The sequence below is a fragment of the Macrobrachium rosenbergii genome, chromosome 22 (assembly GCF_040412425.1).
Source record: "Macrobrachium rosenbergii isolate ZJJX-2024 chromosome 22, ASM4041242v1, whole genome shotgun sequence".
Taxonomy (NCBI): domain Eukaryota; kingdom Metazoa; phylum Arthropoda; class Malacostraca; order Decapoda; family Palaemonidae; genus Macrobrachium; species Macrobrachium rosenbergii.
This window is the reverse complement of record NC_089762.1, coordinates 7,586,139-7,604,438: the sequence shown is the minus strand read 5'-3', so window position 1 is coordinate 7,604,438 and position 18,300 is coordinate 7,586,139. Positions and strand designations below refer to the sequence as shown.

The following is an 18,300-nucleotide window of genomic DNA, read 5'->3' as shown; positions in this document are numbered from 1 at the left end:
CCTCCCTTAGGAGTGGTAACAGCAGGCGTAAGTTTAGCCAGGGGTAAGAAAGACCTGGAGAGATTCTTTGGTGTCACCAGAGAGTATTGCACTCTGATGACACCGAAGAAACTTTCTTCTCTCTCTTCTTCTTATCAGCAAAGCTCACCCACTCTTCAGAAGGCCAGATCCGGCACTCTGAACATGAACTAAATTGAGTGAATTCATTCCTTCGGCATGAAACATGAGAGTTTGGGGATCAAACTCGACAGAAGAGAAGAACCATTTACAAGGCCTGTCCTTCCCTAGGCAGTGCCTATAGGTTAGCGACTTCCTCTCCAACATAGGCTTTAGTGACTGAGGGGTTTGCATATTAATTCTACAATCACAAAATATATTTCAATATAGCATGAGCAAAAAAACATTGAAAGCAAACGGCAGTCAGGCAGACAGCTCAGAAGACATCTTCATATGACGGTAGCCGAAAGCAAAGTGGAGTGCAGATCGACTAGTGGGTGGGTAGTTGGTAGTTAATGACCTTGTCTGAAAGTTCAATGGCTGTTCCACCTGGCATTCACAAGTTAAATCCTATGTAATGAACGAAGGTTTGTATTTGTGTACGAACAAATAATTATCACACACATATAACAGTACACAAGAGAATCTTTTATCATTGTTGATATTTCATCTCGAATACAATGTTCACATTCACAGTAGAACATTAATCTGAAATATTTATACACTACTGCAACATTTGTCACTGGTTTTGTCATAGATGTTGGCAACATGATGAGCTATTTATAACTTGTTTCCCCCTCCCTCAACTGAAGGGAAGGAATGTTGTGTATGAATGCAACCATACCTGCATATGCTGGGGGTATCAAATGCATTTCTCTGTCTGTTTTGGGTTGTAAATATGATTGTTTTTTCATCTTTTGATTGTTTTTCATCTTTTATACAGTGAAAATGACAAAACAAAAATTTTAAAAAATGATAAAATAAAAATAAAAATGACAATAGCATTAAATAAATAAAAGGGAAGGAGAGAGTGTTATTAGCTTCAAATCTCTCTCTCTCTCTCTCTCTCTCTCTCTCTCTCTCTCTCTCTCTCTCTCTCTCTCTCTCTCTCTCTCTCTTACAGTACAAGACTGAGCATATCCTTTAATAAGATGTGGAAAAGGCATCAACATAACAAAACAAAATAAGCTCTAACAAAGTCAAATATCTGCCTACCCCTCTCAGCCCATCCCACATTGCATTCCCACTCCCTCCCAGTCAAGGAAACTCCTTTCCTACTCCACCCACCTTCCAAAACAAAACCCTTTCTATGGGTAAATCTTCTTCTAAACTGCCTTACAGCCCCTCCTTTCCCATGGTGCCCGAACACCTGACCAGCCCCCCTCCTTGGAAAATTTTCCAGGCATCCCACACCTCCTAAAATCCTTTCTCAGTCTCCTCATATGCGTAAAAAGTTTTATCAACATTTCCTTAGGCCACGCAGCATTGCAAACCATCGGAGAGCATTTTTTTCAAATCTTTAAAAATTTATATATTTCATACATACTTGGTCCCCGGTTCGGTTATGTTGGATATTGTCGAGCTCTGGATAATGAAGAGATTACCCGGATTAATAGAGCCAACGGCCAATCAGATAATGGTGAAATCTGGATAAGGGTGAATAAAAAATCTATGAGTGCTCATGGACAACTCCATACCCTTACTCACCTAACCTTGTCAATACCACATAAATGTAAACACTCAAAACATAATACATATGAACAACAACCATCACACTTTAAACCGAAAACTTTATGCAAAAGGCAATTGTCTACCCTTTCCCCCATATTTGTAACTAAATATACAGATGCTACCCTACTTATGAACTTTCAGAGATACAAACAACTTTAAACTGAGTTTGGAGCACTCCCTTTGCCACCTGGAAGTTCATATTTTGCTCTGGGTGCCTATTCTGCTAGTAAGAATTTTGCAAAGAACAAAAGAACATGAGGAAGAAGCAGCAGCTGTTCCTTCAGCACCTTCCCTGATTACCCCCAGTATTCTCGTGATTGATTACAATGTATTCTTCTTACAGTCACAAGTATATTCATTCATACTCGTAAAATATTCCTACTTATCCCCATCTTCCTGATTTACTTTGGTCTGTGATGATTTCCCATTTTCTATATTTAACATGTATTTTTAAATCATACAGTGTTATAAGGAATTACTTTCGATGTTAGAAAGGTAAAAAGAAAATAAAATTTAGATTCAAGTGTTGACAAAAATTCTGCAGGGATTTTGCCAACAAAACTTCCTATCTACAGTAAACACCCCGTATTCGCGTTCTCATGATTCGCGGACTCACGCATTCGCGGGTTTCTCTGTGGAACATATCTTGCCATTATTCGAGGAAAATTCGCCCATTTGCGGTATTTTTCACTGAGAAATATTCACTAATTACTGTATTTTCATATAATTTTCATGAATAAATGCACTTATTGTGATAAAACTATTAAAATACTCAGTTATAAGCATTTTTACAGGGTTTTTTTTGTGTTTAAACTATCAAAATGGGCAGTTCTAAGTGTTTTTAGAGGGTTTTAAGTATTCGCGGTTTTAGCTATTTCCGGGGTGCGAGTGCGCATCCCCGCTGAATCTGAGGGGTTCACTGTAGTCAGTTTGGATATCAGTGGAAATTGCAGCAAACGATTGTAATAATTCGCGTAGTGATTAATCGGTGACATGGAAGGTTTACGCGATGGTTCTGATTAAAAATGAATTGCTTTTTCTTTTATTACGTCTTTATGCTTGAGGAATGCGCTGTACGTTGCACCTTGGATTAATTAGATTTGTGGGAATGAAAAGACTGTTTACTGTAACATAATTAAAACCATGAAATTTCTGAAAGGGACAATCTTTTGGCAAAGCCAGAACATCACTCCCCATTTATATTCTCGCTACGCTATAGACCAGACGTGTTCTTGGTGTGTCGTTTTCCCCGGGAAACTGGCCACCTGCTTAGATCAATTGTCCATGCTGCCTTGGGTAATTATTATACAATTTAATTAATGTCCATCTCAGTTATTTTGTTAATTTGTAACGTGTCGTGAAGTGACACAGCACTGATGAGCCCGAAGGGCAAAATTCTGGGAAAGATTGAAATTGTGATGTTAGTGATTCTTTAACATACTTACCGTAAATTTTGTGCCTTGATTCAGCCACCGTGATCCAGAATTTCAATCTTTGTGCCTTGTTTAGTTCATATGGTAACAATTTAAAGTAAGTCATCTGTAGCTGAAGCCTACATTATTTCATTGCAACGTGAAAGTGCTGAGTATCTCATTGCATCTCCCTTTCTGTGATTTTTTTTTTTTCTTTGCTTCTTTCATGACTTCGTGGTCACTGGATTTTTGTAAACCCAGCTATAGTTTTAAACAGCTTGGGTATGTAATTGTGATAGCCAGAATACCCTCTTAACTTCTTGAATTCTTCGCACTTGGGTATGTTTTTTGTGTTGTACTGAATTCTTTGCACTTGGGTATGTTTTTTGTATTGTAGTCTATTTTTGTAGTAAAATAACAAAATGTACTTGTGTTTTGTGTAGCCACCACCTGCACAGTTGTGCTGTTTCAAAGCAGTAGTCTGTGGACTTCGTATTCCTACCCAGAACACTGGGCATGAACCCAAGATAAAAGAGAAAAATTCTCAACATCTGGTCCTTTGACGCTCAGATAATTAGGTAACTGGCCAGGACACATGTGGTTAGGTTATACCATTCTGAGTAGCATTAGAGCAATGCAGAATTCTGGACACGTAGCATACGAGTGATTTTGTTGTCTTATCAGGGTAATGATCTAGCAGCGGTTGAGCCCAAACTGTTGAATGCTAGTGATCTGCAGTGCCAAACTGAGAGATCATGCAATCATCTAAGCAGATTTGCAACGCCCAAGAACATAATTATTAAAGTAGTCAAAATGGCGGCTAAAGTAGCAGCCCTTAACACCCTTCTCAGACATTACATACAAGAGTCCAACCGAGAACTGCCACGGACTCAACCTGTAGATGTATCGGGATCTCATTAAAACATCGATCGAGATCATGACGAACTTACCGACATTTTTAAGGCTGGTGTTAAGTTACAGGATGTCTCTAATGAAGACGTGTGCAATGCACTCAGTGAGGCTGGAGCTGCTAAAGGCGAGAGTCTCACAGCTTTCCCAGACTTATCAACCACCTCCAGTTAAATTAAGGGAAATTAAATTACCTGTCTTTAACGGGGGTACAAGTAAATATGCAACACTCAAACAGTTTTCCAGTGTCCATGTCCACAACCATTCAGAGCTAAATCCAATCACCAAGTTCACACACCTACTTAGCGTGTTAGAAGATGAACCACTTAGATTGATAAAGTCGTTGAGTGTCACCGAAGAGAACTATGATGTAGCGATCTGTTTGCTAGACAAGTTGTATGGTAACTCACAACAGATGTTATTCAATTGCCTAGGGGATTTGCCTATCCCTACCTTTGAGCATGAAAGCCTCAGAAAGTTCCAAATCAAACTTGCTATTGTGAACAAGAAACTCGTCGGGGGAGTCTATCCTCAAGTTGTCAACCTTTTGCGTGTCAGATTACTCAGTAACCGAACTGTATGACGCTCTAGACTTCCACATTCATACTTTACGCGACGTTGCAATCATGACGCCATCTTGCAAACTCCTCAAAGCCTAAGACTGAACAGACATCAGCTGCTGCTCACGTCAAATCTTGCCCCTTTTGCAACAAGGGGATATTCTGCGAATGACTGTCGGAATTTTGTCAGTGTAAATGACCGTAAGTCTTAATGCAAACCCAACAATGTTTCAATTGCCTTGTGAAGGACATCGTAGTCATGAGTGCCGTAGTAACCAAAAGTGCAAAATGTGTGGAGAACGTCACCATAGCCTCATTTGTTCCAATAATGTAACATCTAATCAAAATCCTAATGTAGCTTTGCCTAGCAACACCGTTCCTAGATCCAAACTTGTGTCTAAAGCCGCCACTCAGAAACAGACCCAACAAAAAGAGGCCCAAAGAGAAAGCGTAATGTAAACGATCAGTGTAACAAATCAGACGAGAAGCTGTCTGTTAATGCTAGGCTATTAAATTCTCCTAATAGAGTGGAATTGCCACCTACTTTATTGCCCACTGCTTCAGCTACCATTCGTGGTAATAATAAAAAGGAATGTTGACCCAATTATTTCTCGACACTGGAAGCCAAAGGAGCTTTATTTCTAGTCGTTTGGCCGCTGATTTAAACCTTCCCATCATCAAAAAGGTTGCATTGAATATTGCACCCTTTGCAACTGATGTGATGGAGGGGGAGTTTAACTTAGTAGCATGCCAGATGAGAATAGGCCAACGAATCCTGAGGTTATGGTTGTTAGTTCATGGTAAAGTAAACACACCCATTCACAATGTTGGGCTAATGAATGTAAGAGAGCATTTGCAACAGAAAGGTTACACACTTGCTGATCAGGAGGTTGAAAGTGACGCACTTGAAAATGTGCAAATATTGATTGGCGCTGATCATTTCAATTATTTTGTGTATGTCTTAGAAAAATGTGACGGCATCAATTTAGATGTAACACCGCTAGACAGGCCGTTGATTCGTCTGTCATAAGAACATTTGCCAAAGATCCTAAGTGGCAGGTCATTTCAAAACAAATATTGTCACCTCCAGGGGCAGATTTATTGCTGTTCATGAGAGCAAATTCCAACTCTTCCATATTAAATTTTCTATTATAATATATAATCCTCTATTGTTTCAAAATTTATTGTTATTAATTCTATATTAAAATTTTTCTTTGTGCAGAAGTGTTCATCCAAATTACTATCACTACTTACATTTGCTAAGTTTTCTCCTATTAAACTACTTATTTCTTTCGGATCAAGTATTCTTTTCCCATCTTCTAATATGGCATGTCTAGGTGGTTTAACATGGTTACCATTTATTTTCCTGAATTTTTCCCATATTTTTTGTATGAGAGTGTTTTTAGAAAGATCTGTCACATATTTCTTCCACGAAATGATTCTTCCTTGAATTACTTCTTTCTCAAATTTTGCAGATAATTTGTTGTATAGAGGTTTTAACCCTTAAGGGATGGGCTAATTATATATAATGCACAATGCCAGACCAAGTAATCTTTAAGGTTGGCCAATTTAAGAAAAAACACATCAATGGAAAGAGGAAGATATGCAAATGTACAGGGTGTAAGAAAAAAATTCTAAAAAATTTCCCCTACCTTCCACGGGAAGTTGAAAGTGACTATTTACAACCCTGTGTAGGGCCTCTTTTACAAAACTCGTAAATTTTACAAAGTTATACGTGTTTTTTCTAATAATTTATTTTATTTTAATTTGTAAAATTATACAGTAAACCCCCCGTATTGGCGTTCTCAAGGTTCGCGGACTCACCCATTCACGGGTTTTTCTATGGAACCTATTTAAAAAAAATTTCACGGGAAACTCACGTATTTGCGAGTTTTTCCATGGAACATATCTATAAAAATATTTGCGGGAAACTCCATATTCGCGGATGCAGATTTTTTTTGTCTTTTTCGTAAAGCAATAGTATTCTGTATTTTCATATTTATTGTATAATAACATTAAATAATCATGTAAATCAATAATAATACTGTACTACAGTACTGTACATATAATAGTAATAGAAATTAAATAATATTATGTAATACTACAATGGGTACCTTAATAATAAATAATACAGTAAAGTTAAATCATATGGGTAGTAATTGGTGATGAATGTTGATTTCAGTATGCTGTATATGATGATCATGATGAATTAGCTGTGCAGTACGATGAATGACGAGAGGCGCTGTCATGTTAAGGTATTTGAACATGGCAACGAAGGTGGTACAGTAGGGCTGCATGAGTATTTTACCTTGTTCATGCTCAATGCAGGCGACCGCAAATAATGTCATGCTGTAATGGGCTGCTACTTCTCCGTGACTTTTGCCCTCTCGTAACAAAACAATCATGTCTACAGTACTTTCTTCTCATCAGTCATTACAGTAATTGTAGGCTATTGGCCAGAGGCCTTAGAAGAAGCAGAGCATTCAGAGGACATCTTAATGCATGATTTCAAAAAATATTTTTAGGCCATAGTACTCTACACGCAAAACACACAAACGTGAGATAGCAATAAACCGGGTTATATTGGGTCATTTGCCAATAATTTGCCGCTACGGTATATGCATGGTACTACTGGTTGCGTGTACATATACTAACACTGATCTTCTGCGCATACAGTACGTACATTTTATAAAATGTTTTATTGTAGGATGATTTTTAAATATTACATACAAAAAGTGTTTTAGGATGATACATAGTACAGTACAGTACTACGGGTAGTACGTAGAGCATATCTTATATACGTAAGACAACAGGAATACTGCAGGGTACATATGTTTACATCTGCGGTACATAGCATTTTCATGTATGTACTAAGTATATATTAATGACTAATGTAAGTACATTTTGTAAGTTGAAAAATGATTTACTAATTTTAAAATATTACAGTACTGTAATATATTAACATAAACAACGAAAAATTTCAATAATATATATTTGTTTTTCTTAAAAGTGCTTCACCCAAGCCACCTCTCTGCAAATACAAAGAAATCGCGATGCTGGACGCTGTGTACCCAGGACCAGTGATACTCGACACACTATTGGATGTCATCTGCAAAGCAGCCAATCCAGAAGCACCATTCATTTTCCTTGGCGCTCATTGGCTGTTCACTTGGCGCTTATTGGCTGAACATTCACAACCAACTCGCGAACACAGAATTCTGGGAGACCGCTCCACGGCATCCTCCTCAGATTGTACATATAAGTTCGCAGCATCTTACTGTGTGAAACCATGCTTCTGTCCGTTTTGATTTTTTATCTTTGTGCATCAGCGGTGTTCAGCCTTAAAATGCCTCCTAAAAAATGCCCTGCTCCTTTAAAGCCTTCTGGCAAAGAGTCTAAATGAAAGAAGACTGTTATGAAACTCGAGGAGAAGGTGAAACTTCTTGACATGTTGAAGGAGGGCAAAAGTTTTGCCGCGGTTGGACGCCATTTCAGTGTTAATGAGAGCACAGTGAGATACATCAAGAAGAAAGAGCCGGAGATACGCAAGTCTGTGAGTATGAACTACTTCGGCAGTGTAAAGACAGTTGCAACAGTGCGGGATAAAACAATCATGAAAAGGGAATCTGCTCTGGCAATCTGGATAAATGACTGCCGGAAGAAAAACGTGCCCCTCGACTCCAACATCATTCGTGAGAAAGCGCGACAACTCTACCAGCAGTCATCAACTGCTAAGGAAAGCGACGACGTAGTACAGGCAGAGGAAGGCATTGAAGAAGGCGAATTAGAATTTTTAGGCTTTGATGAACCAGCAGAAGAAGAAGAGGGGGAAGAGCCCCAAGCAGGACCATCATCAGCGCCTCAAGGTTTCCAGGCCAGCAAGGGGTGGTTCCACCGATTTCAAAAGCGGTTCCACCTAAAGTCTGTTACTCTGCATGGGGAATCAGCACCTGCAGACACTGAAGCAGCCGCAAAATATCCGGAGGCCTTCAAGAAGATCATCGAGGAGAAGGGCTACCATCCAGAACAGGTGTTCAATATGGATGAGACTGGCCTGTTCTGGAAGAAGATGCCTTCCCAGACATACCTTATGAAGGACGAAGCTAAAGCCTCTGGATTCAAGGCCCAGAAGGATAGGGTTACCCTCATCATGTGTGGGAATGCAGCTGCTTTCATGCTTAAATCAGGTCTCATTTACAAGGCTGCAAACCCCAGGGCCCTCAAGAATAAGAAAAAGGCATTGCTTCCTGTGTTATGGATGCATAACCCTAAGGCCTGGATCACCAAAGTCCTCACAGAGCTTCATCCCTCAAGTTAGGCAATACCTGAACAACTTGGGCATGGAGTTCATGGTGTTGCTGATTATGGATAATGCTGGTGGCCACCCTCTCGATCTTTCTTACACGGGAGTCCAGCTTGAGTTCCTCCCTCCCAACACCACCTCTCTCCTCCAGCCTATGGACCAGGGCGTAATCCATGCCTTCAAGGCACTCTATACCGGGAACTCTCTCCAGCACCTTGTAACTGCAATGGACAGTGACAGTGAATTTACGCTAAAAGAATATTGGCGTAAATTCACGATTGCCACATGTCTGAGCATCATCAGCCGATCACTGAATGACATGAAGAAGGAGACACTGAACGCTTGCTGGAACAAGTTGCAGCCGGAGTGTGTTCATGATTACAGGGGCTTCTCTCCTGAAGAAATTCAACATTCGGCCATTAATAAGGCTGTCCAGTTGGTGAGGATTCTAGGTGGGGAAGGCTTCGAGGACATCACCAAGGATGAAATCGGCACCCTTATTGATGCTCACTCTGACCCCCTGACAGACCAGGATTTGGAAGAGCTGACGAAGTCTGCCAGTGAGGAAGGAGATTCACCAGGTTCAGGGGAGGAGCAGGAGGAAGAGGAGAGCGGCCTGACTTTGGAACGTCTGTCCCACATGAAGAGAATGATTAAGGATATGCAGGAGTATGTTTCAACATGGGATCCTTTTATGGAACGCTCCTTAAAGTTTTCAAACCTCCTTGATTCAGCATGGGAGCCCTATAATCAAACTCTCACCACCATGAAAAAGCAGCGACAGCAGCTACCTATCTCCATCTTCATCAAACGGACGAAGAAGGCCCCTCCAAAGCCTCCCAAATCACCCGTAGTAGTGCCTCTTGAATCGCCTGAAGAAGTGCCTCCCCAATCGCCTGAAGTAGTGCCTCTCGAATCGCCTGAAGAAGTGCCTCCCCAACCGCCTGAAGTCATGCCTCCCAAATCAATTGAAGAAGTGCCTCCCCAACCGCCTGAAGTCGTGCCTCCTGAAGGTGAAGAGGCACCCTCAGATGAGTTGTATCTCCTCTGCTCTGTTGTGCAGTCATATCTTCATCATTCATCGCACTGCACAGGTAATTCATCATCATCATCTTTAATCAACATTCATCGCCGGTGAGTACCTGTATGATTTACGTATGTAGTAATCTTAATATATAAGTACAGTAGTATTAAATTTTTTAAAATGTGCATAAATTTTTTAAAAATTTTTTGTGTCTCTCTTTTTGTGAATTATGTATACGTAAATACCAATGTTTCCCCTGAAAAGAAAACGGGACAGCTTGTAACTGTATGAAAGATAATGTGCGTGGCTGAATACGTAGGGGGGACTAGATTATTTTCACCTACAGCTGTAAGCCATAGTATGTACGTATAAATGTAACGATAAAATGTTTAAGATTACTTGGAAATTATATTAATAGTATCATTTCAAAGATTAATAAAATAATAAGGTAATAGTTTAATGTATATTTGATGTAGGCTGGTATTTTTAGGCATACAGTACTTTGGTGTTTGACCTTTCATGGTAGACAGGTACAAATATACGGAGTATTAAGTTTTTTCAAATGTGCATACTTTTTTTTTTTTTCTCTCTCTCTTTTTGTGAATTACATACTGTATACGTACATACCAATGGTTCCCCCCGAAAAGAAAACGGGACGGCTTATAACTGTATGAAAGAAAATGTGTCTGAATACGTAGGGGGGACTGGATTATTTTCACCTACAGCTGTAAGCCATACAGTGCGTACGTATAAATGTAATGATAAAATGTTTAAGATGGCTTGGAAATTATATTAATAGTATCATTTCAAAGATTAATACATTAATAAGGTAATAGTTTAATGTATATTTGATGTAGGCTGGTATTTTTAGGCATACTTTGGTGTTTGACCCTTCATGGTAGATAGGTATAAGCGTTTTTAGAGGGGCGTTGTAAGCATTCGCGGGGGGGTGTGGGACACATCCCCTGCGAATACGGGGGGTTCACTGTAATTACAACTCACACAATATCATAACATATACAGTAAAAACTAAAATCAGTAACAAATTCTGAGCATATTTGTTGTAAAATATTTATGTAGATTTACAGAGATCGGGAAATGAAGTAACTTGTTTTGGATTTATACATGTTTTTTTCTAATATTTCTTTGCAAAATTACAACTATAACTGACATCATATCATAAAAGATAGGAACTAAAACCAACAGTAATCCCTAGGTATATTTATGAGCAAATAAATAAAAAGATGTCATGGCAGAGAGAGAGAGAGGAGCAAGATATTCCCCTCCAAGTCAAGAACAATACTGAAGTTCCTGAGATGCTCACGATTGAGCTGAGCTGAATACTTTAGTTGCCACAATTCATATTTATGGGCCATTGAAGTACAGTACTGGAAACTCTTTTCCGCTCGATACAGACAAATCGTATGGCTTGTAATATTAATCCTCCTCAGAGGGGATCTGTCCACCACCCAAAAGATGTTTAGGATCCTCTATTGAGGGGATCCATCCATTACGGGTTACTGTATCAATTTCTAACAATAATATAATCATTTTTTGTAAAGTTCCTTCTAATATTGGTAATGTTTTATTCATTTTGTTGAATTTTTTATTGTAATTATGTAGTCATCTCCCTACTGAACGTTTTATTTTTATTAATTCCGTTAGCTTATCAGACTACCATGGAACTTTGTGTTTTGTTGGATGAGGTTTTGATTTTGGTATTGTTCTATCAGCAGCATTTTTAATGAAATCAACAAGAAATTTATTAGTTTCATGTTATGGTCATTTAAATATTGAAAAGTTGGGATACTCTTAGTGTGTATTTCATATCACTCCCAATCTGCTTTATAAATGTTATAGTGAGCGGCATGTTTTGCGGGATCATATTGTAATAATGAAATTAATATTGGGAAGTGACCACTGATGCGCAAGTCATCAATTGTATTCCAATTTAATCTGTCTACTATATTTGAGGTACATAGAGTTAAGTCTACTGAGGAAAATGTTCCATGTGTTTTTGAATAATATGTGCTGACTTCGTCATCATTTATACAGCACATCATTTGAATCCATTAATTCTTCTACTTTACCTCCTGCTCTATTTGAGTTTGAACAATTATAGTCCCATATCGGGTTGTGAGCATTAAAATCACCTATTATTAATGTAGGTTCTTTGGCATTGTTACGTAATCCGTTAAGTTTATCAATGTCGTAATTTTTATTAGGTTGGCTGTATAAATTATAAATTGCATAATTATCTTTTTTATTCGGATTTTATTACCTAATATTTGCAAATCAGTAATGTTTGCAGGTACTTTGTCGTAAACTATTTTGTTATGTACACATACGGCTGTACCTAAATTTCCTTCTTCCTCTTGTGATGTTGATGCTAAGGAGTATTTACCTACTGTTGATACTGTTTTGTTGACATGTTGTAAACATAATACCATTGGTTCATATTCTTTTAGTAGTCGTCATATTTCTCCTAGGTGTAATCTGGTCTGCAGACCATTAATGTTCCATTATATAATATAGCCATGGAAAATATTATGTTATAGCGGTTGAGCTTTGCTTTCCTATTTTTGTATTATCAACTTGGATTGTTTCCAATAATTTACTCACCATATTTATTTGTTTTTTTATAATATACAGTACACTCCCCCTAATTTGCGAACTTCTCTATGGAACATATATACACATTATTTGCTGAAAATTTGCCCATTCACAGAATTTTTCAGAGAAATATTCACTAATCACTGTACTTTCATCTCACTTTCATGACTAAATGCACTTTTTGTGATAAAATTATTAAAATACTCAGGTAGTGCTTGAGTTACGGTAATTTGCCATACAATAATTTGATTTTAAATGGGGTAAGCAATTAATACCGATACATAAATATTTATAAAATATTTTTAAGTTTTGCGCAGGTGCAGGCAGCAGCATACAATAAGGCAGCGAGAGAGATCAAATTACAATTGGGCAACTTCTTTTCCTCCATCTCTTTATCCCATCTTCTAGTCAAAAAAGTAAAAGAGAATGATAAAAGTATTGTTAGTAACGTTATACTCTTGCTCAAATGCGTACAGCCATAAACAACCGACTGAGAAAGTGTTGCTTTGCCTATCACAGAATCAGATAACAACAGCCGTTTTGCTTGTATTTCAACCATCGTACAGTAATACACAATTACCATAGTTATAGTACAAATGAAGTTAACACTCTAACGCCGAGCCTCCATTTACAAAAGTGTCTGTCGTATGCCGGCGGCGTTCGGGAGTTAGCGCGCTGACGGAAAAAGTTTTTCAAAAATCACAGCACGCTTAGTTTTTAAGATTGAGAGTTCATTTTGGCTCCATTTTTGTCATTGCCTGAAGTTTAGTATGCAACCATCAGAAATGAAAAAAATGTCATTATCATATATAAATATTGAAATATATGACAGCACAAAAAAAAAAATTTCATATATAATTGTATACAAATCGCGCTGTGAGCAAAACAGTTAAAGCTAACGAGTTATTTTTTTTCTTTGTATTGTACACTAAATTGCAATGATTTTGGTATATAACAAATTGTAAAACGATCAAAGCAACATAGAGAAAATATTATCACAAAATGATGCATGAATTCGTAATGTGCAGATGTAAAAAAAAAAGTTTTTTTCAAAAATTCACCATAAGTTGAAATATTGTGCTAGAGACTTCCCGTTTGTTGCAAAATGAAGGTAATTGATTGAATATTACTAGACTGTAAGTGTTTTAGCTTACAATTGCAGTTTTCAACCATTTCGGTCGAGTTAAAGTTGACCGAAAGTAGAATTTTTTCTATTTATCGTGATTTATATGAAAATATTTCAAAACTGATAAAAGCTACAACCATGAGTAATTTTTTATTGTATTCAACATATAATTGCGCATATTTCCATATATAAAACTTTATGTAACGACTAAAATAAAACGGTGCAAACATTACGACAAAGTGACGAAAGAATTTCTGAGATGTTCGGCAGAGTTACCACGCGGACATAAGGAAAAAGTTTTTTTCAAAAATTCACCATAAATCGAAATATTGTGCTGGAGACTTCCAGTTTGTTGCAAAATGAAGGTACATGATTGAATATTACTAGAATGTAAGAGTTTTAGCTTACAATTGCGTTTTTCGATCATTTCGGTCGAGTTAAAGTTGATCAAAGGTTGAAATTTTGGCACTTAATCATGATTTATATGAAAATATTTCAAAACTGATAAAAGATACAACCATGAGTTATTTTCTGTTGTATTCTACATGAAATTGCATTCATTTTCATATATAAAACTTTATGTAACGACTAATATAAAATGGTGCAAACATTACGACAAAGTGACTAAAGAATTTACGAGATGTTCGGCAGAGTTAGCGCGCGGACGTAAGGAAAGTTTTTTTTTTTTTCAAAAATTCACCATAAATCGAAATATTGTGGTAGAGACTTCCCGTTTGTTGCAAAATGAAGGTACATGATTGAATATTACTAGAATGTAAGAGTTTTAGCTTACAATTGCGTTTTTCGACCATTTCGTTCGAGTTAAAGTTGACCGAAGGTTGAAATTTTGGCACTTATCGTGATTTATATGAAAATATTTCAAAACTGATAAAAGCTACAACCATGAGTTATTTTCTGTTGTATTCTACATGAAATTGCGCACATTTTCATATATAAAACTTTATGTAACGACGAATATAACCAGTGCAAACATTACGACAAAGTGACGAAAGAATTTCTGAGATGTTCAGCAGAGTTACCGCGCGCGGACGTAAGGGAAAAGTTTTTCAAAAATTTACCATAAATCGAAATATTGTGCTAGAGACTTCCAGTTTGTTGCAAAATGAAGGTACATGACTGAACATTATTAGAATGTAAGAGTTTTAGCTAACAATTGCGTTTTTCGACCATTTCGTTCGAGTCAAAGTTGACCGAAGGTTGAAATTTTGGCACTTATCGTGATTTATATGGAAAGATTTCAAAACTGATAGAAGCTACAACCATGAGTTATTTTCTGTTGTATTCTACATGAAATTGCACACATTTCCATATATAAAACTTTATGTAACGACTAATATAAACCGGTGCACACATTACGACAAAATGACGAAAGAATTTCTGAAATTTTCGGCAGAGTTACCGCACGGACGTAAGGAAAAAGTTTTTTTCAAAAATTCACCATAAATCGAAATATTGTGGTAGAGATTTCCAATTTGTTGCAAAATGAGGGTAAATGATTGAATATTACTAGAATGTAATAGTTTTAGCTTACAATTGCGTTTTTCGACCATTTCGGTCAAGTCAAAGTTGACCGAAGGTTGAAATTTTTTGTAGTCGACGTACGGTACGTCCACTCGGCACCCAAGAGACAATTTTAGTCAACGTACAATACGTACAGTCGGATTTAAGGGTTAATAAGAATAATTTTCACAAGATAAATAATTGCACATACTTTCTTTGCAATTGTATACACAAAAAAGACCATGTTGGTATCAGAGCACAATTGCCTCACTTGGCAAACATACAGCAGGGGAAGCTGGGTCACTTGCCCTGAAAACAAAGGACCTATGCTCACAAGCTCATATAGGAAATCTTCAGTTGTGTGTGTGCATGCGTTGGTTAACCTTCCACCCTCACAGAGACAAAGAAGAAAGCATTGTTGTGTGTGTTCATTCATCGTGCACCCACAACGGCATACCCAAGAAAGCATAGGTCACTTACGTGTGTTCGTTCATTTGTTCACCATCCACCCTCACAGGAGCACCTGGGGAAGTGTTTGTGATGTGTGTTCATTCGTTCCCACACCATCCACCTTCACAAGCTCCAACAGGAAAGCCTCGGTTGTGTGCATATATTTGTTTGTTCACTGTCCCAATACTCCTAGTGTACTTAGTGGATTTTCCACTCATGACGAGAAGTCATCTGCTTGGCCGTGCTCAGTCCCGCCTGATAACCCTACCATACTTACTGGACTTTCTGCTCAGTAAAAACTAATTTTATTGTTTTTAGTGGACACCGACGATTCCACTAAGTAATAAAATCTGCTAAGTTGAGGTTTGTTAGGTCAAGGTGCCACTGTATTATATATCTTTGGCCCTTTGTCTCTGGTCCAGGAATGTATGAGTTCCAGGTAAGCAAAATCTAGATAATCAAGGAATTACTATTAAAGTTTAATCAATAAAAGTTTGAATGGCAAAAGTTGGGTAGAGAGTCATTAAAGACATCTGGACACGACTTCAGCCAGAAGCACAGCGGAGTGCAGACCAAAAGGTTTGTATTTGTGTAGGAACAATTCATTTTTACTAAAATAACTTATTTTGAAACTAGTCAGGCAATTCTCAACCAAATTTAATACTTTTTCCTTGGAAAGCTTATACTTTTTATTAAAGATTTTTGTTAAAAAATTAATTCTGAACACTTGGCAAAATATACCCATTTGATCCAAGTGAATGTTTCCCTAGTGTATTGACAAGTGGGGTTTGTACTTCTCGCAGGAAAAAATTTCTTGCCGTTAGTTCAAAATACAACTGACGAGTAGCAAATGAAAAAATAAAGATTTTTGGTAATTTAACAATGTCCTGAAATAGTTGCAAGTTTTAGATCTAATATCAACCACTTATTTGCAAAGTAGCAGTGTACATTATCTTACACACTTTGATTTACAGTATTATGTAATAATAAAACCAATTTAAATTTATTCACTTGCTGCATTTCTAAATGGTATATACATAAACACAAACACACACACGCATATATATATACACAGGCAGTCCCCGAATATCTGCAATCCGGTTTTACAGTGCTTGTCTAGCGATGACGATAACTGGATTTTTGACACCGGTTCCCGGTTATTGGTGCCGATTCTCGGTTATCGGCGCTGATAACTGAGGATCGGCGCTATTATTGCTGATTTTCGGTTATCGTCATGCTGTTGGGAACGGAACACTGCTGATAACCAGAGACTGCCTGTAATATATATACAGGCAGTCCACGGTTTACGACGGGTCCAGCTTGCGACGCATGTTCTGGGGTTACAATGCGCCGTACGTCAATCCGACGGAAGAAACATGGCTCCAAAACGGCAGAATAATCAAAATTTGGAGGCTTTTTTGATGAAAAACTCAATAAGAATGCAGTTTACATCATTTTCAATGCAACCAGAGCATTAAAAGTAAGGTTTTCTTAGGATTTTTGACGATTTTCGATGATTTTCCAGTTTACAACGCAGCACAAAAACGGAACCCCAGTCGTAAATCGGGGACTGCCTGTATATCCTATACAGGCAGTGCCCGGTTAACAGGGGGGCTTGGTTAACAGCAATCCGGTTTTATGGGGCTTGTCTAGTGACGAAAATCACTGATTTCCGCTTATCGGCGCCGATAATTGGGTATTGGCGCCGATACATATCTAACAGAGGCGCCGATAACCGAAAATCGGCGCTTTTTGGTGCCGATAACCCCTGAAAATCGCTGAAAAAGCCCCGAAATCGCTGATTTCGGTTAGCGAAATTTTCGGTTATCATTACACCCTCGGAAACAGAACCCCACTGATAACCGGGGACTGCCTGTACTGTATATAGTATATATCTCTTTAAACAAAGCTTCAAGAGTTGCAATAACTTCCAAAGGAAAAGACAACTTAGTTAAGAGAAAAGCATTCCTTTTCAAGGATACCTAGGAAAAATTGTGTATACTGTATTTACAAGCTAAAAAGTACATAACTATACAAATGAACATTTTACTATATACTATACTTACCTTTGGAACATTTTCTTTATTGTGTTTATTCTTCTTAGCCTTTTGAGAATCTTTGTTATTTGATGATGAGGCTTTGGAAATCTCTCCATTCTTTTTTGATGTAGAGGCTTTCAGACAAGTCCTTGCTTGTTGGGCATTCTTTTTTAGTGCTGCACACTTGGGGGTTGAAACTTTGTGGGGTAATTCAAAATCATCATCAGAACTTGAGTCCGAGTCTTCTCTGTAGTTTGGCTGTTTACCATTTCTGGATCGTTTGGGGCTTCAGTTTGTACAGAAAAAGGAAAAACAGTTACAAGTGGTTTGTTTAACTAAAGTATTTTATGAGTTAAACTCTTTCTTATATGTACGACAAAATACACTCTACTGTACATAAAGAAGATATGAAAAATTTGTCATTTCACATAAAACACTTGAAAATCCTTCAAAGTATGAAACAAATTACAATATTGCAGTTCAGAATTTGTGGCTTCACCTATTCGCAGACTTTTCTGTGGAACATACATCCAAATAAATCGCGGAAATTTCACTAATTGGCGGATTTTTTCAGAGCAATATTTGCTAATTTCTGTATTTTTAAGTTATTTTTGT

General features: G+C 37.6%; 1 protein-coding gene across 1 annotated transcript in view; it reads right to left on the bottom strand.

Moving 5' to 3' along the window:
- Nucleotides 1-18,300, bottom strand: part of LOC136850568 (DNA damage-binding protein 2-like) — a 336,700-nt gene that overhangs the window by 299,140 nt on the left and 19,260 nt on the right. Inside the window, exon 2 of the mRNA XM_067124193.1 lies at nt 17,713-17,971. Within this exon, the coding sequence (XP_066980294.1) occupies nt 17,713-17,971 (259 nt within the window). The remainder of the gene's footprint in view (nt 1-17,712; nt 17,972-18,300) is intronic.